At 47.8% G+C, this 25,422-nt stretch overlaps 1 protein-coding gene across 2 annotated transcripts in view; it reads left to right on the top strand.

The window, feature by feature from the left end:
• The window catches only part of mdn1 (midasin AAA ATPase 1), a 57,997-nt gene that overhangs the window by 22,286 nt on the left and 10,289 nt on the right, over positions 1–25,422 (top strand). Inside the window, exons 39-86 of one of the 2 annotated variants that reach the window (XM_028040211.1) lie at positions 327–434; positions 1,037–1,225; positions 1,362–1,451; positions 1,540–1,803; positions 1,878–2,142; positions 2,227–2,386; positions 2,703–2,819; positions 2,887–3,095; positions 3,167–3,315; positions 4,316–4,515; positions 6,451–6,674; positions 6,962–7,075; positions 7,270–7,399; positions 7,572–7,678; positions 7,757–7,890; positions 8,438–8,604; positions 8,786–8,906; positions 10,650–10,863; positions 11,091–11,331; positions 11,406–11,529; positions 11,914–12,078; positions 12,164–12,357; positions 12,434–12,821; positions 13,062–13,174; positions 13,500–14,172; positions 14,258–14,419; positions 14,852–15,119; positions 15,204–15,442; positions 16,050–16,145; positions 16,239–16,333; positions 16,469–16,593; positions 17,037–17,192; positions 17,944–18,053; positions 18,132–18,205; positions 18,304–18,487; positions 18,601–18,745; positions 19,721–19,867; positions 19,950–20,076; positions 20,175–20,280; positions 21,028–21,143; positions 22,007–22,402; positions 22,486–22,712; positions 22,867–23,004; positions 23,277–23,464; positions 23,619–23,780; positions 23,871–24,008; positions 24,948–25,080; positions 25,179–25,351. In XM_028040211.1, coding sequence (XP_027896012.1) covers positions 327–434; positions 1,037–1,225; positions 1,362–1,451; positions 1,540–1,803; positions 1,878–2,142; positions 2,227–2,386; positions 2,703–2,819; positions 2,887–3,095; positions 3,167–3,315; positions 4,316–4,515; positions 6,451–6,674; positions 6,962–7,075; positions 7,270–7,399; positions 7,572–7,678; positions 7,757–7,890; positions 8,438–8,604; positions 8,786–8,906; positions 10,650–10,863; positions 11,091–11,331; positions 11,406–11,529; positions 11,914–12,078; positions 12,164–12,357; positions 12,434–12,821; positions 13,062–13,174; positions 13,500–14,172; positions 14,258–14,419; positions 14,852–15,119; positions 15,204–15,442; positions 16,050–16,145; positions 16,239–16,333; positions 16,469–16,593; positions 17,037–17,192; positions 17,944–18,053; positions 18,132–18,205; positions 18,304–18,487; positions 18,601–18,745; positions 19,721–19,867; positions 19,950–20,076; positions 20,175–20,280; positions 21,028–21,143; positions 22,007–22,402; positions 22,486–22,712; positions 22,867–23,004; positions 23,277–23,464; positions 23,619–23,780; positions 23,871–24,008; positions 24,948–25,080; positions 25,179–25,351 — 8,565 coding nt within the window. Of the gene's footprint in view, positions 1–326; positions 435–1,036; positions 1,226–1,361; positions 1,452–1,539; positions 1,804–1,877; positions 2,143–2,226; positions 2,387–2,702; positions 2,820–2,886; positions 3,096–3,166; positions 3,316–4,315; positions 4,516–6,450; positions 6,675–6,961; positions 7,076–7,269; positions 7,400–7,571; positions 7,679–7,756; positions 7,891–8,437; positions 8,605–8,785; positions 8,907–10,649; positions 10,864–11,090; positions 11,332–11,405; positions 11,530–11,913; positions 12,079–12,163; positions 12,358–12,433; positions 12,822–13,061; positions 13,175–13,499; positions 14,173–14,257; positions 14,420–14,851; positions 15,120–15,203; positions 15,443–16,049; positions 16,146–16,238; positions 16,334–16,468; positions 16,594–17,036; positions 17,193–17,943; positions 18,054–18,131; positions 18,206–18,303; positions 18,488–18,600; positions 18,746–19,720; positions 19,868–19,949; positions 20,077–20,174; positions 20,281–21,027; positions 21,144–22,006; positions 22,403–22,485; positions 22,713–22,866; positions 23,005–23,276; positions 23,465–23,618; positions 23,781–23,870; positions 24,009–24,947; positions 25,084–25,178; positions 25,352–25,422 lie in introns of both variants that reach the window. The other variant, XM_028040210.1, reaches the window with a different exon arrangement.

The raw sequence follows: 25,422 nt of genomic DNA, 5'->3' as shown, positions 1-25,422 counted from the left end.
AAAGTGACTTTGTTAATAGTGTAGTCTCTTCAAAATGTCCAAAAGTGGCAACAGGAGTTTTAAATGAACAATGTTTATAAGCTAGTAAGGATCCCAGTAGAGATGCACATATTAAAGTTTTGTAGCAGACTGAATCAGCGCGTCAGTCAGTGCGTCAGTCAGTGCGTCTCTAACGTCTTCCATTCTCATGCTGCATCTTTAGTTCAGGACCGTTTCTGAAGTTCTAATGCTGCCAGTGACATCATCCTTTCTGCTCATACTGAAACCCATTGATCACAATATCACCACTGCTTACTGGCTGCTTCTGTGTGTACACAATCTTCTAGGTCTTTGTGGACCAGCTCACCTACAAAGACATGGAGTTCATTGGAAATTCTATTTTTCCCGCCATTGACAAGGAAATCATCGCAAAAATGGTTGGGTTCAATAACAGGGTGAGTTTCTCTGAGAGAAGTGAGCTCTGTCTGGTAGTCAAAGGTTAGGAATACCTTCAGATGAGGAAAAATAACCTGCTCTGCTGTGTTTCACTGAGTTCATATTCAAGCCAGTGATGGTGAGCTTCTGTGTTGCCAGATAAAACCTCATTCATCAGCCTTTAACACAGAGCTTACATCTACTATCACTATGTTCATACTGTTCCTGTTTGTTGTTTCAACCCAAAGTGAACAGGTGCTTCATCATCTTTTATTTGGAGTCAGCTGCATAAAAACTCTGTCCCAGAAGTCCACAGGGTTGGTTACATAGAATGTTTGAGTTCATGTAGTTCTCTACCATATTCTGTTCCCAACCAGCCAGCCTTGTTCATGATCAAGCCACATGGCTGCTTGTGTACTACTAGTTAATATCTGATGGCATCACTGCTGCAGAAAATGTTACTCGTCTTCAATAAATGAGTGATTTTCTTGACCCCTTTAAATATAATCAGTAGAAAAATCCAGAAACACAGTCTATGTAGTGTAACAAATTCAATTTCAGTCTTTTCTTCTTCCACTCATTCAGGCCAAGTAAAGCCTGATTTGTTGCTGTTTTCCTCCAGCTTGTTCAGGAGGTCTGTGTGGAGAGGCTGTGGGGGCAGAAGGGAAGCCCCTGGGAGTTCAACCTGCGGGACGTATTCCGCTGGTGTCAGCTGATGCTTACTGACCAGTCGCCAGGATTTTTCAACCCAGGCCAGCATGTGGCCTTGGTGTATGCTGACAGAATGAGAACTGAGGCAGATAAGGCAAAGGTAAGCTCAACACCCACTGAACCTATTGCTCAAAGATGTTGAACTTTCAACCTTTTTCACTCTGTAACAGTGAAAAATGTTACCACTCTGAGGATGTGTGTGAGCCAGCAGCTGATGGGTCAGTGTGTGTGTCCAGGTCCTGCTGGTGTTCAGGGAGGTGTTTGGGGAGGACTATGAGCCTTACTGTGGCTCCAAACACTTCCACATCACTCCTCTCAGCGTTCAGGTTGGTCAGCGCTGTTGAACCTCGTCTTGCCATCTGTCTCATTAACATGGCTGAAGTCGTCTTTGTGCCCTGCTTGCTGCTGCTTTAGGTGGGCTTCTCTGTGCTGTGTCGCAGTGGGGGAGCCCCTGTGGATCTGGACCCCCCACTGTCCATCACACACCAGTGCCTGAAGCCTTTAGAGTCTCTGATGAAGTGTGTGGATATGGGCTGGATGACCATAGTTGTTGGTCCCACAGCCAGTGGGAAGACCAGCCTGGTGAGACTGCTGGCCCTGCTGACGGGGCACCGTCTCCGGGTGTTGGCCATGAACAGCGCCATGGACACCACGGAGCTGCTGGGGGGATTCGAGCAGGTAGTGTTTCAGCCTCTGCTCTACTGCAGAACACCAGCGATCACTGTAAGCTTTCCCTCACATCCTGTATGCAGGTGGACATCATGCGTCCATGGCAGCAAGTGCTGGAGACAGTCGACTACATGGTCGCCATGGTGATAAGGCGTGGACTGATGTCTCTCAACGATGGCACCCAGGACACAGAGTTTCTGCTGCAGACATGGGGCATGTTCTGCCAGTGGCTGAAGGAGAACGGACTACAAAGACCAGCAGGAGCAGTGACCTGTGAGGCTCTCAACAAGATGGAGGTCATCATCCTCCTGCTGCAGAAACTCAACACCAAGCTCAAAGTGTTCACCGGTAATTTAAAGTGCACCATATGCAGGATGCCGTTTCCATGGTTTCAGTGGCGACGTGCCCTAACGTAGCGGGCTTTGCCTTCAGACATGTCCAAGCTGCAGATGGACTTCACTCTGCTGAAGGAGCGTCTGGCCCAGCTGGAGGACGGCTGGACCAACGGCGGCTTCGAATGGCTGGACGGGATGCTGGTCCAGGCCCTGCAGGCCGGGGATTGGCTGCTCATGGACAATGTCAACTTCTGCAGGTACCAACTTCTGCATCATCTCTCTAGTTCTCCAAATAGTTTTTGATCATTAATGACAGAAAAAAACAATAAACTCCAAACAGAGAAAGTTTGATGATTTTTCTAAAATGTTTCAGCCACATTTTCTTTGTACCCGAGTTGGTCAGACTCTCATAGAAAATGTTTCTTGCAGTGAGCAACACTCACCAGCAGATTAGTTTGGGACAGGTCAGGGTTCTGGTGGAAGATCAGACTTTAGCTTAGTCTCTGATGGGTGATGGCCAATCAGCTCTCAGGTAGTTTGGAGACAACCACTGACCATGTGTTTCTTACTCAGTGCTTCTGTCCTGGATCGCCTCAATGCTCTTCTGGAGCCCAACGGATCCCTCACCATCAATGAGCGTGGTGTAATCGATGGGAAGACCCCCAGGATCACCCCTCACCCCAACTTCAGGTTAGCAGTGGCGGGTATTTCGAGGTTTGGATGGTTCTGTTCAGCTGATGTGTTCCTGGCTTTGCAGGCTGTTCCTCACCATGGACCCGGTGCATGGGGAGCTCTCCAGAGCTATGAGAAACAGAGGGGTGGAGGTCTACATCCCAGGGGAACGTGAGGGGTTGTGCTGGGACACTTTGGACCTAAAGACCCTGCTCCACTCTGCCGGTGTGACAGGGAACTGTGTGTGTGACTTGCTCATTCAAATCCATCAAGACATCAGAAGTGCCATTTGGGGTAAGCCTTGTGAAATCTGCTTCACTTCCACTAGTGGAGCCGGAGTTTTCAGACACTTCTCTGCCTCTCAGACTCCTCAGCCTCTTCAATGGCGGCCCTTCTCCACGCTGCCTCTCTGCTGTCCTGCCAGCTGCAGCGAGGTGCAGACCTTCGCAGCGCCCTGCAGCACGCCTGTACTGAGGTCTACGCCTTCTGTCAGCGCTCCACTGCCAACCAGAAGGTATGGTACTGCCTTCTGATGGCACTCGGGTCACACCCTTACATTATTGACACACAACAGTGGAGGGAATTTCACAGTGTTATGTAGGCGAAAATGTGCAACACGTCTCCCCCCATTATAGGGACGTTTAATGCCAAGGGTTTGAAGTGGTCCAGGAAAAATGGGTCGCTCATGGTTGGACCTTCTTGTGTGGCTAAATAAAAACATAATAATGGTTTCATGCATAAATTGTCTTTTGTATTTAATCGTTTTGAAATGTGGTAAATCTGAAACATTTAAAGTGGATATATTATGTTTTTAAATTCTTTCTTTCACATGTAAATTATTCACTTATGGTATATAAAGTAGAACTGCAATGCTTTGGTCTGATCTCCTGGTTATTGTAGCTCCACAGACCGCTGGTTTACTTCTGTACTGACGCCCGATTTAGAGCAACAAAATGTTTTGGAGCAACTCGTTTCGCTGTGTTTTTTTTAAATGTGAATGAGACATTTCACGTCCCACCCCCATTGTAGTTTGATAGCAGTGATACAGTTATCTACCAACAGAGAAACTTTTTATTCAAAAGTTTATTAAAGATGCCAACAACAGAGGACTAGTCCATCCAGCCTTACATGTTGGAGTCAGACTCTGACCCAGAGCTTCCAATTTCAGCATAACTGAACTTGGACTACAAAATTGGGAAAGAAAATTTCGTATTCACAAAACTGATTAGCCAAAACTAATGACCTGGTTTTAAATTAAAATTTTGGCTCTCCAAGCAAATCAAAGTACACAAAAAATTAGGGCTAAAAAAGCGGATTTTGCTTTTATTAAGTGAAACAAAAAAGCGAAAACATAAACTATGTGTTAGGAAGAAAACATTGTTACAGTACTGAATATTTCAGGTCAAGATGGGAGCAACATGTTAACAAAATGATGTTTTTTATTTTTTGATGGCAAAGAAAGGGGTGGGATTGGAGGTCGAAAAGGAAGTAAATACATTTGTTATTTCTTTCAGCAAGCCCAGCAGGTGATTGAGCAGCACCTGGTTGTCATGGATACGGGCGCCTGGGGAGACGGGCTGCTGTGTGCCGGGGTGTGGCCGGACAGCTTCCCTTCAGCTCTTCTCTCTACTGAAGATTCCTGCTTCTCCTCAGTCCTCAGAGACGGGCAGGTCCTCCTGTTCTGCCTCAACTCCCTCAGCCTGCAGGGGAAACGGTAACAATGAGTAGAAAATGTTCTAGACAATGAAGAAAAATCTTGCTCATCTTTTTAAGTTTATATGTTTTTTACCAACAGAGACCTGTTGATACAGGAGGCACTTGATGCTTTTGAACAGGAGAAACGGCACTTTTGTCATTTCATAAGCTTAAAGTGAATTTCTTACTTTAGAAAACACACAATAAGTTTTGTAAATCAGGAAAACTTTCATTCTTTACATAATCTACAGCCAACCAGACACAACCAATATATACGGTACATATCGTATGTAGAAAGTACCAACAGTAGCTGAAACACCAGGCTGCTTCATGGTTGGACATTAATGTTGTGTAGTAATTCTGTACTACAGTATTACTCCCTAAAGCAGGCATGTCCAAAGTCCGGCCCGGGGGCCAATCACGGCCCGCGGCCAGATTTCATACGGCCCGCAGTTTCGGTCTTATAATGTATTATTTATGGCCCGCCTGCACTGTGAAACAGAATAAATAAATCATAAAACTTGAAACTGTAATTCCTCCTTTCACCAAATGGTGGCAGCACCACTTTAATACTATCAGTCTCTGCCTCCGTGCAGCGAGCCGCTCTCCACTCATTTCTGCCATGGCCACTGCAAAGAAAACGAGGAAAGTTTACAGTGAGGGCCGCCGCTTTCAAGAGAGATGGGAATTACAATACTTCTTTTCTGAAAATCAAGGCAATTGTGCTTGTCTAATTTGTAATGAGATGGTTGCCTTGTTTAAGGATTTTGACGTAAAAGGACACTACCAGACTAAACATGCTAACACATACAACAAGCTAACAGGAAGTGACCGTGCTGAAAAAGTGAAGCAGCTCCAAGCTGCACTGGCATCACAACAGCGATTTCTTTGGGCCTGAGTCAAAAGAAAATACCACCAAAGCAAGCTACGATGTTAATGTTAATAGCTAAACATGGCAAACCTTTTACTGAAGATACATTTATCAAAACTGTGTTATGAAAATGGTGGAGAACATTTTGCCCTGAGAAGAAGCAAGAATTTGAGAAAAATGTTTGCCTGGCAGTAACAGTGTGGCACTGAGAGTTGAGGACATGAAACTGAGTGTTTTGAACGGCAACGTCTGTCACTATCAGCAGTGAAGAGCCAAAAGAACATTTATGCACTTGGATTTATGGCACTTATTTTTATTAAACTCTTGAGTAAGATTTGGTTATGAACCTGTAGATATGATACAAACTATTACTTTCTGAAAGATATTGTAAATGACAAGAGCAAAATTCACTTGTTTTAAAATTTAATAATAACAGACAACTTTGCATTACTTATAACTCCTGTTTAAAATGTTCTTGAGGCAAAGATATTTTTAAACTCATGTAAATTTAAGGTATTTTATACAGTTTGTTCAATGTTATCTGACTCTCCAGATATGAAAGAAAAGCAGAATTTCTGCTTTTAGAGTTGCCTGAGTGGCTTATATTTGGTTATTTTGTCATTTGAAAAATAAAGATAATTGTGACAATGAAAATTGTTTTATAACAGTGTGTATTTGCATGACACTTTTGTAGTTAAAAAATGTCCGAACAAACTATTGGCCCCCAGGCATCTTGACTTTATCAAATCTGGCCCTCTTTGCAAAACGTTTGGACACCCCTGCCCTAAAGTATCATTTTATCCTCATCATGCTACGTATCATGCTCTACGTAGCATGATTCGTAGAGAATTATGTTACTCTACGTGCCTCACTACAGAACAGTTTGAGGTGAAGGGTCACATTATGGTCAGAGCTGATTTCCAGCTGCTGGCACTGATAAGGTGAAGGGGTTATGTCACCACCTCTGGCAGCCTGAATGGTTCCCTAAATGATGCTTTTACAGAGACAGTCCTGTCCATTTGTCTGTCATGTTTGTCTCCTCTGAGAGTGAAAGTTGGATCAAGACCAGCTGTGTTTGTGCAGGAACCGTCCACTGAGACTGAGGGACCTGGAGCAGGCCTTGCAGAGCAGTGGAGTCCATGAAGACTGTGTGTTTTCTGGAGGAGTGCTGGATCTGGAGGATGGTGATGCTCTCAGGCTCGTCCCCACTGCAGTGAGGCTGGTGACAGAGAGAGCATCCCATGGAGACTGGATCCTCCGCAGCCACTGGCTCTCCAACCTGGGGAAGAGCTCCAAATATCTGCCAGGTTTGTGACTTCCTCAGTTCACTACTTGATTCAAAGAAAGATATCAAATCACTATAAAAGCAGTTAACAGGGAAAAGGAGAGGTAGCTGCTGAATACACATGAATTAAAGATGTAAAACACGGACATTTCTGTATTATTTTCCATGCAGCTTCTGTGTGCATGAATAGGACAGATCAGAGACAATCAGCAGACCTCAACTCATGACTCTGAGCAGTGGCTGGAAGGCCCTCGTTCTGAGCTGTGTGTGTGTGTGTCAGGTAAACTGATGTAGTGTGACCTGTTTCAGAGCCAGCGCTGGTCCATGTGGAGGCAGGAAACCGAGCTCTGAAGGCGGTGTTCAGCAGCACCCTGGCTGCAAAGGGGAAAACGCTGGCAGAGCTGCTGCAGCCACACAGCAAAGGTAGTAACTCTCATCACTGTTAGGTTCTGTTAAGGCAGCTCAAAACCAAGCAAGAAGGAGTTCCGCTGCAGAGGAACACAGTTCAACTGGACCCAAGAGACTCTTAATGCCAACATTAAATCTTTCTTCCTGTAAAATCAGCCCAGCTGGTTCTGATTGGGCTCTTAGTGACTGCATCACTGTGATACTTCCAGATGAATACAGGATTCTGATGGACATGCGCTGGAACAAGCAATACCTGGATATTCTAACTAACAAGTGCAACTTTGAGGATGAGGAGAGATACATGGAGTTCCTGGAGGCTCTGAATGCAGTGGCTAACAGGTAAATGGACTGACCCTGTGGTCATGTTGACAACATGTTATTTGTATGTTAACTACCACTACAGTTGACTTGTAGAAACCCATCTGATATTATTGTAAATGCTAATAATCTAAAGCATAAACACAGTGAAGTCAAGCATCGTGGTGTGTGTGTGGGTGTGTTTGTGTGTTAGGATTGTTCTGATGATGGACCGGGAGGAGAGAGCCGTCAGTTGCTCCTGCACCGTCAGTGTGGCTCCGCCCACTTCCTCTCTGAGAGTCGCCACAGCCTTCAGCAAAGGTAACAAACTCTGACTTACAAATGACAAATTTCATAATGAAATGTTTTTCTAAAAGGTTCCTTTTCTCGCCAATGTAGGAAGCTTAGACATCAGCCAGCTGCCTCACCCTGTGCTCATGCACCTGCGAGCGTTCTTTGACCGGTGGGATGCCTACGTCCTGCAGGCCGTGCAGAACGGACAGCCGCACATCTCTGACCACGTCATGTTTGAGGTCAGGAACATTTCCTCTCCCCTGCTGTAGCTTTGTTTATACTGTCCTTGATGCTGTTCACTCTGCTAATGGCCAAAGTAGAATAGGAACTCTGATCCTAACCCTGAAACATCGTGCTGGTTTAAAACAAAAAAAGACCATGCAATGCTGTTTGTATAAGTTGTCCACTGTTTCAAATAGTTTCCGATTTTTGGCTTTGATTTTAGAACTTTGTTATTAAGACCATACAAAAGCTGGTGTTTTTTAATCTCAGGTTGTTTCCATCTAAATTTAAGAGCTGTACAGAACCAGAAACATTACAGAACATCACACAGGGTGTACATCCAGTATATCAGCCTTTCTTACTGAATACAATGTCCATATTGTAAATAAAACCCAGATATAGTAGCTTTTAATTTATTAGAATGTTTAGCAAACAGAATAGACAGAAATAGTTTGAAATGAAGCAGACCTGTCCTGAGTTTTCTGTAAGGTTTCAGTTCAGAGGGCTGTAGTCCTCTGTTGCAGCAACCCTGACTCTGTTTCCCCCCGCTGTTCCGGAGGTTAGATCCTGCAGCTGCTCCGGTGGCGCGACCACTTCTGGGATGTGTGCGTCATGCTTCCGGCCGACTCCCAGGGCGTCTCGGTGCTGTCGCTGCACTGGCAGTGGCTGCAGAAGCACCTCATCCTGCGCCTGCCTCAGCTGCTGATGGGAGACACAGCAGCCACTCTGGAGTAAACACTCTTCCTCTCATCTTTTCATTTCTGACTTTTGATCAGTCTATAATTCCTTTACAACACATTCTTTTTAATTTGCACAGTTTCTTAAGAGGTTATACTGTATAACTGTGTAACTGCTGTTCCTGAATCTCGACTGTACGTTTTGGTGTTTAACTCGACCCTTGTTGTTCTGCAGAGGTCAGCAGGACTTGCAGGCTGTTTCAGCAGCCATCCAGAGCCTTTTGTCCACTCCAGTGTCGGTGGCCGCTGCACTCAAAGGCATGCAGAGGTCTCTGGGGAAAGCTCTGCCTTACAAGGTCTGACGAAGCCTTACTGCTAAAGCGTCTCCTTCCCTCTTTACTAACTTTAGTAAATGCTTATATGAAACTCAACATTACTGTAAATATACTGTAAATGTAAAGTACATACGCTGCATATATACTGTATATACAGTCATGGCCAAAAGTATTGAGAATGACACAAATATTATATTTTCACATGATCTTCTGCCCTCTGGTTTTCATGTGTCTATGTCAGATGTTGTCATCACATACAGAAATACAATTGCAATCATATTATGAGTAACAAAAGCTTTTAATGACAGTTAGAATGAGTTAATGCAGCAAGTCAATATTTGCAGTGTTGACCCCTCTTCTTCAGGACCTCTGCAATTCTCCCTGGCATGCTCTCAATCAATTTCTGGACCAAATCCTGACTGATAGCAGTCCATTCTTGCACAATCAATGCTTGCATTTTGTCAGAATTCCTAGGTTTTCGTTTGTCCACCCGTCTCTTGATGATTGACCACAAGTTTTCAATGGGATTAAGATCAGGGGAGTTTCCAGGCCATGGACCCAAAATCTCTACGTTTTCCCTGAGCCAGTTAGATATCACCTTTGCTTTATGGCAAGGTGCTCCATCATGCTGGAAAAGGCATTGTTCATCACCAAACTGCTCTTGGACGGTTGGGAGAAGTTGCTCTCGGAGGACATTCTGGTGCCATTCTTTATTCATGGCTGTGTTTTTAGGTAAGACTGTGAGAGAGCCGACTCCCTTGGCTGAGAAGCAACCCCACACATGAATGGTTTCAGGATGCTTTACAGTTGGCATGAGACAAGACTGGTGGTAGCGCTCACCTCGTCTTCTCCGAACAAGCTGTTTTCCAGATGTCCCAAACAATCGGAAAGGGGATTCATCAGAGAAAATGACTTTACCCCAGTCCTCAGCAGTCCACTCCCTGTACCTTTTGCAGAATATCAGTCTGTCCCTGATGTTTTTCCTGGAGAGAAGTGGCTTCTTTGCTGCCCTCCTTGAGACCAGGCCTTGCTCCAAGAGTCTCCGCCTCACAGTGCGTGCAGATGCACTCACACCTGCCTGCTGCCATTCCTGAGCAAGCTCTGCACTGCTGATAGCCCGATCCCGTAGCTGAAACACTTTTAAGAGACGGTCCTGGCGCTTGCTGGTCTTTCTTGGGCGCCCTGGAGCCTTTTTGGCAACAATGGAACCTCTCTCTTTGAAGTTCTTGATGATGCGATAGATTGTTGACTGAGGTGCAATCTTTCTAGCTGCGATTTTCTTTCCTGTTAGGCCATTTTTGTGCAGTGCAATGATGACTGCACGTGTTTCTTTCAAGATAACCATGGTTCACAGAAGAGAAACAATGATGCCAAGCACCAACCTCTTTTTAAAGTGTCCAGTGGTGTCATTCTTACTTAATCATGACAGATTGATCTCCAGCCCCGTCCTCATCACCACCCACACCTGTGTTAATGGATCAATCACTGAAGCAATGTTAGCTGGTCCTTTTAAGGCAGGGCTGCAATGAAGTTGAAATGTGTTTTGGGGGATAAAGTTGATTTTCTAGACAAATATTGACTTTGCAATTTTTTGCTGTTACGCTGATCACTTTTTATAACATTCTGGAGTATATGCAAATTGCCGTTATAAAAACTGAAGCAGTAGACTTTGTAAATATTAACATTTGAATCATTCTCAAAACATTTAGCCATGACTGTATATGCTGTGTATATATAGGGTCAATTAGTAATGTTTGTCCTCAGCTGGAGGCGGTGGCAGAGTGTGCGTCCCGGCTGCGGCTGCTCAGCATGGCTCTGGATGTGAACGCGCTGCAGCTGGACGAGGCTCTGAGCTGGGGGGGGCAGCAGCTGCTCCGGGTGCAGGCAGCCGGACTCTGGCTCGACATCAAGGAAAGCCTCCTGGAGGCATCAGGTCTGGTTCTGTCTGCTAACAACCAGCTGGACCCACACAAGTCTGGTAAGTTCTACATGTCAATGTGTGGGTGTGTGTTTGGGTGTGTGTGTGCGCATGTTGTTTACATTAGTTTGAAGCTGAGGCATTGTCTCTGTTTGCAGTGGTGAACACAGTGCTCTTAAAGGATCATTTAATTGTTGTTGTATTTTTTTGAGATTCTTCCTGTTGTTCCATGACATCACCATGAGGTGGTCTGTAACCCAGAGCGATGTGTCATGTCGCCCTGCCAGGGGTCCTGGAGAAGCTGCTGCTGAGCGTGGAGCAGCTGCAAAGTCACATGACCTCCAGAGGGCTGTCAGGTTTCAGCTCCATGTCTGATGGAGAGGCAGAGGAGGGCGAGGTCCACATGGGCCGAGCCGGGCTGCTGCAGCTCAGAACCCAGACCCAGCTCTGGCCTTTGATGGAAGGCCTGTCTGTCCTCAACCAGCTGCTTCTCAGTGCAGATCTGCTGCACCTGGCTCTGTCTCCATGGTAACCTCCTACTTGTCCCACCACTATAGTAAGACATTGTTGGAAGCCACTCTGATTGTCCTGTGGATCCCCAGTGACCGTGTTGCTGAGGACGACCTTCGCCGCCGGCTGTCCAGACACCTTCGCTTCTGCCTGCAGTCGACGCCGATGAATGTGGGGCAGCTGCAGAGTCTGTGGTTCCTGCTGAGCAGCGATGGGGTCAGCGGGCTGCCTGTACCACCCAGTGGTCACAAACACACGATGGATCATTTCACTTTTGTTCCTACTGGGGCTCAAATCTGGAGTTCTGTTTATAGCAACTTCATAATTTATTTATTTGTTTCTGTTCTTTTGTTTTCTTTATTTTGGATATTTAAACTGTCTTCCAGTTCCTGTGTTAAATCTTCATTAGAATCTAAAGTCTATTGACCTGTGAGAATGTGTTACCATTACCATTATATTACAACAAAACAACAACACAATCATTTATCAAAATAACTTCTGTGACAATTTATCGTCCAGCAAATCTGTTACCATGACGGGCCTACTCCAGGTCTGTGGTTCTGTGTAGTCCTGAGCCTAACTCCTGGTTCTGGTCTGCAGCTGCAGGAGAAGCTGCCCTTGGTGTGGTGTGATCTGCTCTCTGAGGCCCTGGCTGCTCTCTGGAGCTGCAGCGTGACCTCTGACCCCACCCGCTGGCTCAGATGGAACCCAGTGGATCCAGAGACCCAGAAGGATCTGACGCCGCGCCCTGGAGCAGAGAACATGGTTCTGTCTGTTAATCTCTCTCTAGTTGCTGACTGGGAGTGTCAGACTTCCTGCTGATGGATAACATGGCTGATGTTGCTTTCAGGGCCCAGCGTTGCTGAATAAAGCAGTGTGGTCCTGGTGCATGCTGGGAGTTCTGAGCAGGGGAGAGGTGCAGGCGGAGGCCCCCCTGTCCTGTGGGGTCAGCCTGGGGGAGTGGGAGGAGAGGGTCCAGCAGCTGGAGGTCGTCTCTTCTGTCCTGTGGGAAAACCTGACCTTTCCAGCCACAGCCCATTTCAGGTACAGTCCACACACACGCACACACACTGCGTCACCCTACCCCTTCCACTGACTGACAGCAGCCATGCCTCCACAGGGTAACGGACCTGAGGCTGCAGGGGGCGGTGCTGCGGCGGCAGCTCCAGAGCATGGCCGACCTGCTGCCCCCTCACCTTCAGGAGGGCTACATGGAGAGCTGTGAGAGCCTGGTGCAGGACGCCACGCCGCTCACCGCCGCCCAGGAGATCCAGACGCTCCTCAAGAACTTCCTGCCTCCCCAGCTGCTGCCTGAAGGCCTGATGGCGGCCTGCACAGCCTGTCTGCAGCAGTTTGTCCAGGTCAAAGGACAGGGCGGGGACTCCCTGGCCCAGTGTGGTGTGTTCTGGGTCAACATGGGCCTGCTGCAGATCCGAGTCTGGACACCGCAGACCATCTTTGACCCGGCGGTGAAGAGGAGCTACAAACTGAACTACGCTCAGCAGGAGGTCTGTCTGGAAACAAAAACATGATGGGGTTGATTATAAAGAAAAAATGAAATGTAGAACTGCACACATGGATTTAGGAAAATTATATTTTCTTCTTGAACAATCAAGTTATTTTCTATTGCAGCTCACAGTGTGACCAGTCCAGTTAGTTTTCCAGTAGTTCTCAGCTGTCAGGCAGCAGGACAGCAGAGCAGGTGTGTGAAAAGTGAAATGACTGAATGCTCTGTGTGTCTGCTGTAGCTGGCTCTGCTGCAGGATGAGTGGAAAGCTCGCAGCGCATCGTCTGAGCTGAAGAGCGGAGAGGAGCTGAAGGAGAGCAGCACCACTGACGGCTTCCAGCATCCCAGGATCAGGTCAGAACACCCAGGAGTCAACCCAGCGTTTCATTCAGCTCCCAGAAAACTCATCCTGTTCCTGGAAGCTGCTGTACAGGAACGATCTGCTGCTGTTACATGTCAATCATCTGCAGAGTCACTTTTGGCAGCCAATCAGATGTCAGGGGGGCCAGTGCCCTCCTGGACACCCCACAAGCTCCGGTTACCTGTGGATCAGAAGACCTTCTGTCTCATCCACAGACACTGTACACAGAACCAGTGTACAGTGTTAATTTTGACATCAAATTTTCATTTAATTTGAATGTTTGGTGTTGTGTCTGTGTGTGTCTGTGTGTGTGTGCAGATACTTGTGGATCCGCATGCAGCAGGTGAAGGAGCAGATAGCAGAGCTGTCCAGGAAGCAGGCCTTCCGGCCGCAGCAGGCCCAGTATGGCCGGCTGTACCGGGAGCTGCAGCACTACCTGAGCAGCGTGGGCCACATGTCGGCTGTGGAGGAGCTGCTGTCTCGGCTCCTGAAGGCCCTCCAGGACCCGTCCTACTTCAGGTCCGGGTCAGCCGTCCGGGCCCTGCTCAGAGAGGAGGCTGGCTGGCAGAACTCTCAGCAGCGCTTCTGCCAGAAGCTCCTGGATGACTACCCTCTGTTCCCGGATCTGGTGGGCCCGGTCCGGACCGGCCTGCTCCAGCTGCGGCACGGCATGAGGCTGGTGGCCTCCCAGCTGGCTACCTCTCTGACCCCTGTCCCTGGCCTGTCCAAGCTGGTGTCCTGCTTGGTGTCCTTCCCCTCCGTGTCCCCCGGCCTCCCGTCAGACCTGGACCGGGCCCAGTTCCTGTGCTCCAGGACCTGTATAGATGTTGTGCACGGCCTGGAGAAGCTTCTGCCCCAGCAGGAGGCAGGTAGCGTGGCCCCTCAGCCCTCTGCTCTGCTGCTGAACGCTCTGCTGTATGTCCGCTGCCACAGCTTGTCCACAGGAGAGCTCAGTGAGGAGGCATGCAGCCTCTTCAGACACATCTGCCAGGTCAGACCTCCCGCTCGGCCTCTGTCCGCTCATGTTTCAGTAGCGCTGTTGCTGGGTTCCTGTCTGACCGCATGATTCTCCTCAGGCCGTGGTGAACGAGTGGGACAACCAGGAGAAGAGGAAGCAGGAGCAGGGGCAGCTGGAGGCTTCTCTGTACCGCAGCCGCAGCCGTCTGCACGGCTCAGGCCTGACTCAGGACCAGCAGGACGAGACAGACTTCAGGCGCCACTTCCCTCAGTTCAGCAAGGTAGAAATATCCTGCAGCAGGACATCTGCCCGGTCCAGTTCCCACTGCAGAACCACTGGACTCTTTGTCTTTGTTTTACAGTTCTTACTGGTTAGGTTTGGTCTTTTAATAACAGTCACTGAAGCATGTAGCCCACCTGATAGCTCACAGCAGCACATGCACAGGCTCATGGCTAATTAGCTTATCAGTTCTCCATTTCTAATGCCCAAGCAGCCATTTTCACCACCAGCTGACTAACACCAGCAGGCCAGGAGAGTGAAGTGTGTTGTCCAAGGACACAAACCACAAGCATAAACTACTCATTTGCAGTTTATGGATTTGAGTTGTTATAGAATGCAAAGGAAATTCTATATATTCCATTCTGAATGAGCATTTTTCTCTAACTCGTTTACTAACAGTGATTATGATTGGTTGATCTGGTTTGGTTTCCAGGACTTTGCAGATATTTTGTCCCAGCCCAGCCTGGAAGGCCCGGCTGACACAGAACCAGAACATGAGGCCGATACTGCTGCAGCCTCTCTGTCTGGACCTGCCATCAACACACTGGTCCAGGTGCATCAGTGTGTGTGTCTGGGTTACGCCCAATCACTGTGGTACCAGAGCACGCCACCAACCAATCACAGTAAAGAACACATCAAAGCCCTGATCTCTTCCCATCAGATTGCTTCCCCTGTGATGACTCACTTCTATCATCTGATTGGTTAGTAACATCTGACAGTCAGATATTAATAAAGGTTTACTATTCAAGTCAGAGTGGAACAGTTAATTTGTATTTCCTGCTTAGATTCGGAGCTGGACCTACAGCTGGCCGGCTGCGGCCTGCTGCTCTCTGCCCTCCTCCAGAACACTGTGTCGGGCTCCGGGGGTTCTGATGAGCTGGCCCTCTCCTCAGAGGGGCCCTATGACTTCTACCAGCAGCCTAACATGAGAGAGGCGCGCCTCTGTCTGCCTGTTCTGGAACAACTGAGTGAGGCAGTGAAGACAAGGCTGGAGGAATGGCCGGAGCACCCTGCTCTGGTCCAGGTCAGTCCTCCTGCAGAGACACCAGCCATGGACACATGGCTTGTCTGTCTACTGGTTTCAGTTTAACATGGTGATTATACAGGCAGTCCACGCATCCTACAAAGGTCTTAAGTTCATTTCATATGTAAGTTGGCCTTAAATACATTCAGCACAAGTCTTACATTTTTGTTGTAGCTGCCCTATTCAATATCATGTGTAGCAATTGTTTGTGGCTCTTGACAGGAGCTTTGTGTTTCTCACACTGCATAAGGCTCTCAGCCTCAACCCCCATAGCAACAAGCTTTAAAGCTTTTATCACAGAATGCACCAAGGCTTGTTTGGGTTGGCAACAAAAGCGAGAGATGGAACTCTGCAGAAGGAAACAGAAGAATGGACACAAAGTTTGTAGTGCAAAGCAGGTGGAGAGCTGCAGCTGTGACTGAGCTCTACTTCACTATCATCTTCTCTACCTGTTGGTTTGACACAAACACAAGATGTTTTGTTATGTGAAAATGTTCAAGGGGTGTGAATACTTTTGCAGCTCATTGTAACTGAATGTTGTAGGACAGAATATAATGACAGAGTTGCGCCCAGTGCTGAGTGTAACGACTGCTCCTGTGTTGTGCAGCTGAACGTGGTCATGGACAGGATCAGGTCGTTCAGCTTGGCCTGCCCTCTGGCCAAGTTCCTCAACGGTCTGGAGATTCTGCTTGGCAAGGCACAGGTGAGACACTTGCACCCACACGCTGACCTAGCAGACTATCAAACATTCGGCTGGCTTCTGTTGGTCAAACTCTGTTTGCTGTCAACCAATCAGGACTGGGAGAATAACGCCAGCCGCGCCGTATCCCTGCGGAAGGAACTGGAACCAGTCACCCAGCTGATCATCCAGTGGCGCAAACTGGAGCTGAAGTAATATAGGAAGGGATCCAGTTCTTCCTGATCTGATCTGACCAGTTTTCTTATTGTTCTTCACCCTGAAGTAGGTGTGATTGATTTAGCCTAAAATGTTAATAATCCACTGCCTGGACGGTCTCTGTGTTGCAGCTGCTGGTCAAGCAGCCTGGACAATGCCTTGAAGCGCCATACAGAAAAATCCACCAAACACTGGTTCTCCCTCTACCAGCTGGTGGAGCGTTACCTTCAGGAACAGAGAGAGGAGGCGGACACAGGTAGACCCAACCGCTCAGCCGCCGAGTCATCCTCAGGTTGATCTAGAGTCAGCCTGGGTTTAGGACAGATGTCAGAATGACAGTTCAGTTCCGATGTGTGTTTTTAGTAAATACATATCTTACTCATAAACATGAGGATTCTTTTTTTCTTTTTAGACTGAGAATAAAATCTATTTTCCCCGGTGGTCTTGGTTAGGTTATTAGATCAGGGGTGGGCAGACCCGGTCCTGGAGGGCCGGTGCGTGTCTCTCTGATCCAACACACTTCAAATAGCTGAGTCCGCTCATATGTGCAATAAAGTTCTCCAGAATCCTGTCAATGACCTCATTGTTGAAGTAGAGACACATCTAAAGGTTGCAGGACGCCGGCCCTCCAGCCCTGTACCAGAGAGAGAAGGCTTCAGCTGCTTCTAAAAGGCCTTTTACTGTGACTGTCCCCACCAGGAGAGCAGGCAGCAGACAGCCTGTCCCTGTCCTCTGTGTCCTCTACACTGGAAGCCTTCATGGAAGGCTCCACCCTGGGCGAGTTCCACACCCGTCTGAGAATGCTGCTCAGCTTCCACTGCCATCTCCTGCTGGTGCCTGATCTCCCAGGTCAAGGTCAGTCCTGGGCCCACATACCCAGCTCTCAGGGTGGGAAATATCTAAAAAATGAACCTCTTTATGAAATTTGTGATTTGGTGTGTACAGTTATACAAATCTGTAGACCAGGTGGAGCATCAATCTGAAAGTTTGTCAGGAACTTAACCATGATGCAGTGAATGTCAGACAGTCCATGTGCAGCCATGTGGTTTCTTATTCACACACACAGTCCAGCATCTCTCCCCTCCCTGCATCCTCTGCTTTGCTTTAATGAAACGGTCAGAAAGCTCCACACTGTTCTGCAAACAGCCTCCTCTGTGAACGACAACCTTCCAGTTTCTATCTGTAAAACTGCACACATCTACATAATTCCTCACAGCATCAGATAAATATTTCTCAAAATAACCCATGTCTTCTGCAGATACAGAAACTGGACAGTGGCTGATAGCTGAACAGAAACATCAATATTGCTGTCTGAAGGCATTTCTGCTTAAAACATTGCAACAAACTTCTGACCAATCGCACAACACTTCACACACAGCCCTGCTGAGATACTTTGACCCGGTCTGGTGTCGAGTTTGGCAGGCAGATGACTTTCTGCAAACAAACTAACATAAATTTCTTCACATCTACATCAATTAGAGCTGATTTCAGCTCTCAGGATAAAGTATGTTCACCCTTAAGATGATTCTGATCCGCTCGTGTGTGAACAGAACCAGTGACCCCAGCTGGAGGTTCTGCCTGTGATGACCTGTTGTTTCTTTTCCAGAGTCTTTGTCCCGGCTACTGTGGAACCTTCATCGGTACTACAGCCAGTTCTCTGAGTCTGTCCAGGGCAAGATACTTCAGCTCAGGCAGCCCATTGAGAAGGAGCTCAAAGTATGAAAGCATTCATTTCCCATCAACTTCTCAAAGACCCCGTAAATGCCCACTGATGAGCTCTACCTTCTTTCTCAGGACTTAGTCAAGATTTCCAAGTGGAATGATGTCAGCTACTGGTCCATCAAGCAGTCAGTGGAGAAGACGCAGCGGTATGGTGCATAAGAACCTGGGCTCAGCTTTAATCTGATTATGGATTATGGATCATAGGTCGTCTGCCAACTCCTCTCTGTGCTTTGCTTTCTCTTAGCACTCTCTTCAAGTTTGTGAAGAGGTTTGAGGATGCTCTGAGTGGACCCAGTCTAGCAGCACTGGTGGAACAAAGAAGCAGTTCCAGCTGGGACCCAGAGCCTGCCGGGTCAGGGGACGCTCCCATCCAGAGGGTTCATCAGGCGCTGAAGAGCGCCATGCCTGGCCAGGGCAGGGAACTTCAGGTAAATGCCCCAAACACCAAGACACCCTCTGACTGTGACTTCAGCTCTTTGACCTGCTAATCACATGTTTGTTCTCACCTTTTTTTTTTTTTTTTACCATAAATGTGTTTTAGAATGAGGACCTGGAGGAAGGCACTGGACCATCTTCCTTGCAGGCCCGTTTGCCTGTTTTGTTCCGGAAGATGAAGAAGATGAGCATCCAGCTGCTGAAGAGAACATCCGTACCTGAACTGGCTGAAGATCTGGACTGTTTTACTGGTAAGATTCCTGTTTCTGCAAAACACAGGTCAGGTTAGACCAAATGTACCGTTCATATCACTTAGATCATTACTAATGTATGGAGTTTAGGTATTATTTCTACTTTATCCCTCTCATGCATAGCAGTCTGCAGTGGACAGCTCTCTAAAAGAAATTTTCTTATGTTTCTTGTGGATTTTTATGTTATAAATGCTCACTGACCACTGAAGTGGACACTAGTGCATCATACATTACACTATCAACTACTGTCCATCCACTGCAAGTGCAAGAACATTTTTGTTACATCCAATATGGCAGACAGACAAAAAAGCAACTCATAAATATCCAGGCCCTCCTTCTACTGTAGAGGACTCTCGCAGGTAAAAAAAACAAACATTGTAACACCTAAAGTGTGGTGACCAAACGTCCGTATTTCCCGGGACATGTCCGTATTTCACGCCTGTCCCAGGCGTCCCGGGTTTTTTTTAGAAAGTGAGGAAATGTCCTGTTTTTTAAAATTTCCTTCATTGGACCATTAAATTTACGGGCACTAGGGCACTGCGCACTGCGCTGCGTGCGACGTACTCCCTGAGCTGCGTCAGTGCGAGCAGCCCTGTAAGCCAACAACATGCCAAAGCGCAAATGTATGGACTTTCCCCGCAACCCCCACCCCCCGCTCCAGGTTGTCCTGGTTTTCCCAATTGAAAATATGGTCACCCTAACCTAAAGACCAATGATACTCATGTGTTTTCCAAATAACATTGTATTTGGAGAAAATTACACCTGATCATCTGGAAAAAAATACTAAAAAAAAACCAAATGTGTACAAATTTTTTTTCCCAACATTTTTTATTCCTTAAAAAAATCAAAAACACTGAAAAAAATCCTGACATAAAGGACCATAATTCATGCATGAAAGGGTTAATTGAATTTGTTTACCTTTTTGCAAATACCATATTTATTTGCTGCTGTTGTTTAATTCTTGGTCTCATTCAGGTGAGATAATCAGCAACCTAGGAGACCTGCAGAGCCTCAGCATAGACACAGCAACAGCCAAAGAAAAGCAGCAGACGGAGGTCAAGCACATCCTTCAGCAGAAGCAGAGAGCTCTGTCTGACCTGTTCAAGATGCTCTCTGAAATAGGTTTGTTTCCTTTTCATCGCTTTCTCTCAGCCTGTCTCACTTCTGTTAGGTAGGTGCTTGACGCTGTCTCTGTCCCTGTTAGGCCTGTCGTACCGCAAAGGGCTGATATGGAACAGAACCGCTGACCCAGAAAGCACCCTCTGCATGCACCCGCTAGAGATGAGCACTGCTCTCTCTGCTGTGAAGACCCAGGGCCAGCCTGAGCATGTGTAAGCACAACTGATTCACAAAGACACACACAGCATGCCTAGAGGTGTTCCATTCTTTTGTCCAAGTTGCTCATTTTTCCCAAAACCTGATGCTGCAGGCTGTTTACAGAGTTACTGGGAGCCTGGGAAGGATGCCAGAAATACTTCTACCGTTCATGGGCCAGGAGGACGGCCCTGCTGACCGCTCTCCAGCACGCCTCAAAGGTGAGACACACATCAAAAGTCTCAGCTTTGTCTGGGTTCATGGTAATGTGAGGACAGCCGATAAAATCAGCAGATTTAACGGATTCTCAGATGTTTGGATGAAGCGGTTCGTCCACAGCTGAAACACAGCTGCACTGCTGTTTCAACAAAAACTACAAACTAATCCAGCTGTTGATGTAGCTGTGTTGATGTAGGTATGAAGTGTCTGGGAGAGCTGGCAGTAGAGGTTTTGATGACTGCCAAGGCTGAGCAAGACCTTTCAATATCCTATGATCAAGATGCCAAAGGAATTGAAGAAAAAACAAGGGAGTCATACAGAACTGTGTTAGCTACAGATTGATGAAGCTAATGAGTCACACAAGGAAGCTGTGGGGATGAGTGGTGAGCTTAGGTCAGAAGTGAACGTTTGTGAGCAGTAGAGTGGTTACATACAAAAGAGCTCAGTTCTACAGATGGGAATTTTAAGGAAGCTGATGGAGAGAACAGAGACGGCCAGAGGGAGCCGTTCAGTTTTATACATCTCAACTTGAGAGCAAACTTTTCTGACACTAAACAGTCTTGCAGATGAATCCTTATTAATACATCAGGTGTTTCTTTGAATGCAGAAACGCTACCTGGTTTACTGAAAAAAGGTTGTTCATAACCCAAGACAGCTTTAGGCTGCTGGACATGTTCTTGTTGTTCTGTTAGACCAGCACTGATCTCCTGCTGTTGTCCTGTCTGTGTTGTGCATCTCCATGGTTACAGGAGCTTGGTGTTGGGAACATAGAGCGCTGCAGAGGTTTCTCCTCCCACCTGTTCAAGCTGCTGCTCAGACAGAGGCATCGACTGGCCCAGCTGACCCAACACTGGGTCTCCCTCAGGTGAGGCCTTGCTGAGCTGGAGTACCATTGCATGGAAACAGGAAACACAGCACACCCACACATTCTGAGAGCATTCAGCAAGTCCAAGAAAAGGTCAAGTAAAGGTGGATAATATAAAACTCCAACTGCTCCAGACACACAAAAACATCACAAGGCGTCACAGGATTGACTGACCTCTGAAGGGTCAGGCTGATTCTCACCTTGAACCTTTGCTGAACAGGCAGACTTCCTCTCTGCTTTTTGCTGGTTATCAATCATGTTAAATTTGATTTCTATAACTGACTTCACTGTAATACACTGGGTTATGCAGCAGATAGTGGGATTAGTTCTGAGTTGATCTGGATCAGGCAGAGTCACATCAACAGAACCTAAAGAAGAGACATCAGCTTTAGCTGTGGTTCTAGTTAAGCATGAAAGGCTGTATGTACCATAGAATATAGTCTGAACTTATACAAATACTAAGAACACAACATGATATGCAAAGAAAAAACCAACATAAAGTCTAGAATCAGTTCAACTCCAGGATGGTGCTGAACTGAAGTGTGTGGGTGGATTGAAGTGGTTCAGATCATCTTCTAATGAATGACAGAACAGACCAAAGAGACAATGTGCACATGACCACATGATATACAGCAAGGTCAAGGTTATCCACTAGTCAAGGTGACAGATGTTTCACTCTCACCTGGTTAGGTTTAAAGTTCTGGTGAACTAACCAGTCCCCAGCAAACATCACACACACCAAGTACTGCCTGACTGGTTGAGTTCATTAGGTTTCCTGTTGACTCCTGCATCATGGATTGTTTTCATTTACACTGCTCTCCTGTCTCCCCCCACCCCCTCTCTCTTCCCTCTCCCTGGTCCAGGAAGCTAACTGCCAGCCTCCAGAACATACAGACCCACCTCCAGAGCCACAGTGAGGACGGGGGCTGCTACCTGCCCCCCCAGGACTCTCTGCAGGACTGGTTCAGAAGAGGCCGGGGGCTGGCAGCTCAGAGTGCCACACTTCTGCAACAACTGTCCTGGCTGCTCCAGTGTTGTCCTGAAGAACCCCAGCAGAGGGAGCAGACGGGCGCCAGCAGCAGGCGCCACACCCTGATGTGCCCTTCCCCCCTGACAGTGCAGCAGCAGCCCCCTGGCTGCCTGCTGAGGAGGGGAGACCCCGGCTGGACCCAGCTGCAGCAGCAGGTCGCTGCCATGCTGAAGGACAGTCAGAGTGTGAAGGAGCAGCTGGCCTCCTCTGGGTCCATCCTCTGCTCCTGGTACAGCATCATGCAGACACCTTCAGTCCCACCACTCTGACAAAAACTGAACACAGATCTGTTTCCTTTGGTTTTCCCCTCAGGAGCAGCTTTACCACCTGCTGTTCAGCCATGGAGCAGTTAGGGGGCGTGGCAGCCCAGATGAGTAGCATAGAGAGCTTGTTTTCCCCGCTAACCGGGGAGGGTGGGGCCAACACCCAGCCCGCCGTGACACAGAGTCTGAACTACGTCCGAGGACAGGTGGAGACGGCCATCACTGAGTTTACCAGCTGGAGAAGTCAGCTGCTGTCCCCGGGGCCTGAGCCCATCGGTCAGCACCCAACACACACACCTCACCAGCTTCTGCTCAGTCACACACACCTCACCTGCTTCTGCTCTCACACACACCTCATGTGCTTTTCCTGTCAGTCACACATAATGGCCTGTCGGCAGACTGGAATCCTCTCCTCTGGTTCTGTCTGCAGGTCAGCACTCTGCTTTCTGGAGCTTCTTCTCTGCTGAGCTGGAGGCCAACATCAGCGCCCTGCTGCATGCTGTCCAGAGACTGGTGAAGAGGAGGACGGCTGAGGATGAAGGACAGACACAGGAAGAGCCAAAGACAGGTGACCATGAAGTCTCTGGTCTCTGATGGACCTGAGACTGGGACCGGACTGGACCAGAGTGTCCAGGTCCAACCAGGCTCCGGGTCTGAGTCTGGGATTAGACCAGAGCTTTGAGGCAAATCAGATCAATGTGTGACGATTATGGAGCTCAGCACTTGGCATTGTAAATGTTGCAATGTTCTAATACTTTAAAGTTGTATTTGAAGTCGGATGAAACACACACACACGCACACACACATATAAATCTGTCTTTTTTCTTGTTTGTGGTTCAGACGGAGCTGAGGAGAAGGAGGAGCCTGTAGAGGACCTGCTGAAGCCTGGTCACCTGACTCGGCTCTTGGAGGCAGAGCTTGAAGCTGAGGTGGAGGCTCTGTCTGTTGGCAGTGTGAGCGTTGCCGTGACGAAGCTGCTGGGCTGTGTGAGGAGACACAGAGACTCCTGTCCCCCTTCACAGCTTCAGGTACCCGCTGAGCGCTGCAACAGACAGGAAACAGAAAGGCTGATCAGAATCATCTGCTGTCTCTGGTTTCTGATGCCCATCTGGTTCTGGTACCAGATGGAACTTGTCAGCAGGTTCTGCTGGTGTCCTGATCCCTGTGCTTCCTGTGTTCCAGGAGGTGAACCGGGCCTGCAGGGCGCTGGTCCGGTTCCTGCCCCTGCTGGGGGTCTATTCAGACCTGGCCCGCTACTACCTCTCTGTGTCGCTCGCAGTCCACAGAAGCACAGGCAAGCTGCTGTCTGTGCTGTCCAGCATCTTCACCCAGCTGGCCCAGAAGGTGCAGTGGGCCCAGTGTGTGATGGAGCATTCAGCCAGTAGGAAGGGAGCTCGGCGGGAGAACTTACCCGCTGTGTTGGTGTCCCTGCAGGGGTTCTGTCTGCCTCAGGAGCTGATGCCTGGAGGCGACGCGGACGGAGCCACAGAGTTCCATGACTACGAGGGCGGAGGCATCGGAGACGGAGACGGCACCAAGGACGTCAGCGACAAGATCGAGAATGAAGACCAGGTGACGAGAAACTGAGTTCACATGGACAGTATGCTGGTCAGGAGCTGAACATGAACCCATGGGTGAAGCCATGGATTCATTTCCCATTAACATTAGTTTAACAGACACCATAAGAGCAAGATGATATCACTGAGATGATGTGGGACATTAGGCTCAACATCACCATGGATACAGCAGGAGGCTGTATCTGTGGTACAACCATGGATACTGGGCTGTACCTGAGAAACAGGAAGGCGAGGAAGAGGCAGCTGATGAAGATGAAGAAAAGGAGTGAAGGAGAATAGAGAAGCACGGGAAGAAAAAGATGACAAGGCTCCAGAAATCTTACCTGTATCCAGGGAAGATTAATCCATTTCACCCATTAATCAAAATTTTCTATTTTTAAAGATTTAATTTTAGGAAAATCAGGATCTATTTTTCACCAACAACTCCTTGTGTGTCTGTAGTTCAGAGTGATGTCAGCCCACTCAGGCCACCACCGTCTTTATAGCTTGTATTTATTTGGACTTTGAATTCAGGTCAGATCCCAGAAAAAATGACTGAATAGAAGCAAGTTTTTACAAATATTTTCTGTCATTTGAATTTATTTTTAAGAAAAGAAAGTGAGAGAAAAACAGATCATATCACACACTGTGTTCATCTGCTTTCACATCCTTCTGTCCTCTGATCAGTCCCAGGTTGGGATAGATTATTCATTCTCATCCTGAAGGATTCCCTTATTAACCTTTGACCTTAACTGTTCCAGATAGCTTATTGGTTATGTATCTGGGGGGAACCCATCCTGACAGCAGTGATGTTTATGGAAGCGATTTTTGGGAAATTTTCTGTTTTTGTTTTTGAGCTGCAATTCAGGTGACTGTGCTGCCTGAGGTGGGTCCCATCATGAGGGCCGGGCCCCATCGGGTCCCTGCAGGTTATCTGACGCTCCTGTTCCTGCAGGTGGAGGATTCCTTCCAGGAGGGAGCAGAGAAGGAGGAGCAGCAGAATTTGGAGAACATCAAGTCGGAGGACAACGGAATCGAAATGTCTGAAGACTTTGATGGACGAGTTCATGATGGGGACGAGAATGAAGGTGGTGAGTTGAATCTGGGAACAGATGTGTCCTCCAGGACATGTCTTTGGCCGTGGACATGCTGTGATTAACCCCCAGACCTCTCTGTGTGTTTATAGGTGAAGACAACGAGTCTGATGAAGAGGAGGAAGAGGAGCTGGACAAAAAGATGGGAGACCTGGGAGAAGGTCAGACAGACACTTTGGATGAGAGAATGTGGGGGGATGATGAAGAGGATGATGAAGAGGAAGGCAGTGAGAAGGAAGAGGAGTCTGGACAGGGCATGGACCAGGTATCCCAGCAGGTCTCAGGGTGTGTGTGAGACGGTGGTTCACACACCTTCATGTCCACGTTGTCCTCTGT

This window comes from Xiphophorus couchianus, chromosome 15, assembly GCF_001444195.1.
Source record: "Xiphophorus couchianus chromosome 15, X_couchianus-1.0, whole genome shotgun sequence".
Taxonomy (NCBI): domain Eukaryota; kingdom Metazoa; phylum Chordata; class Actinopteri; order Cyprinodontiformes; family Poeciliidae; genus Xiphophorus; species Xiphophorus couchianus.
Note: the sequence above shows the minus strand (reverse complement) of the source record. Positions and strands in the feature narration are given on the sequence as shown.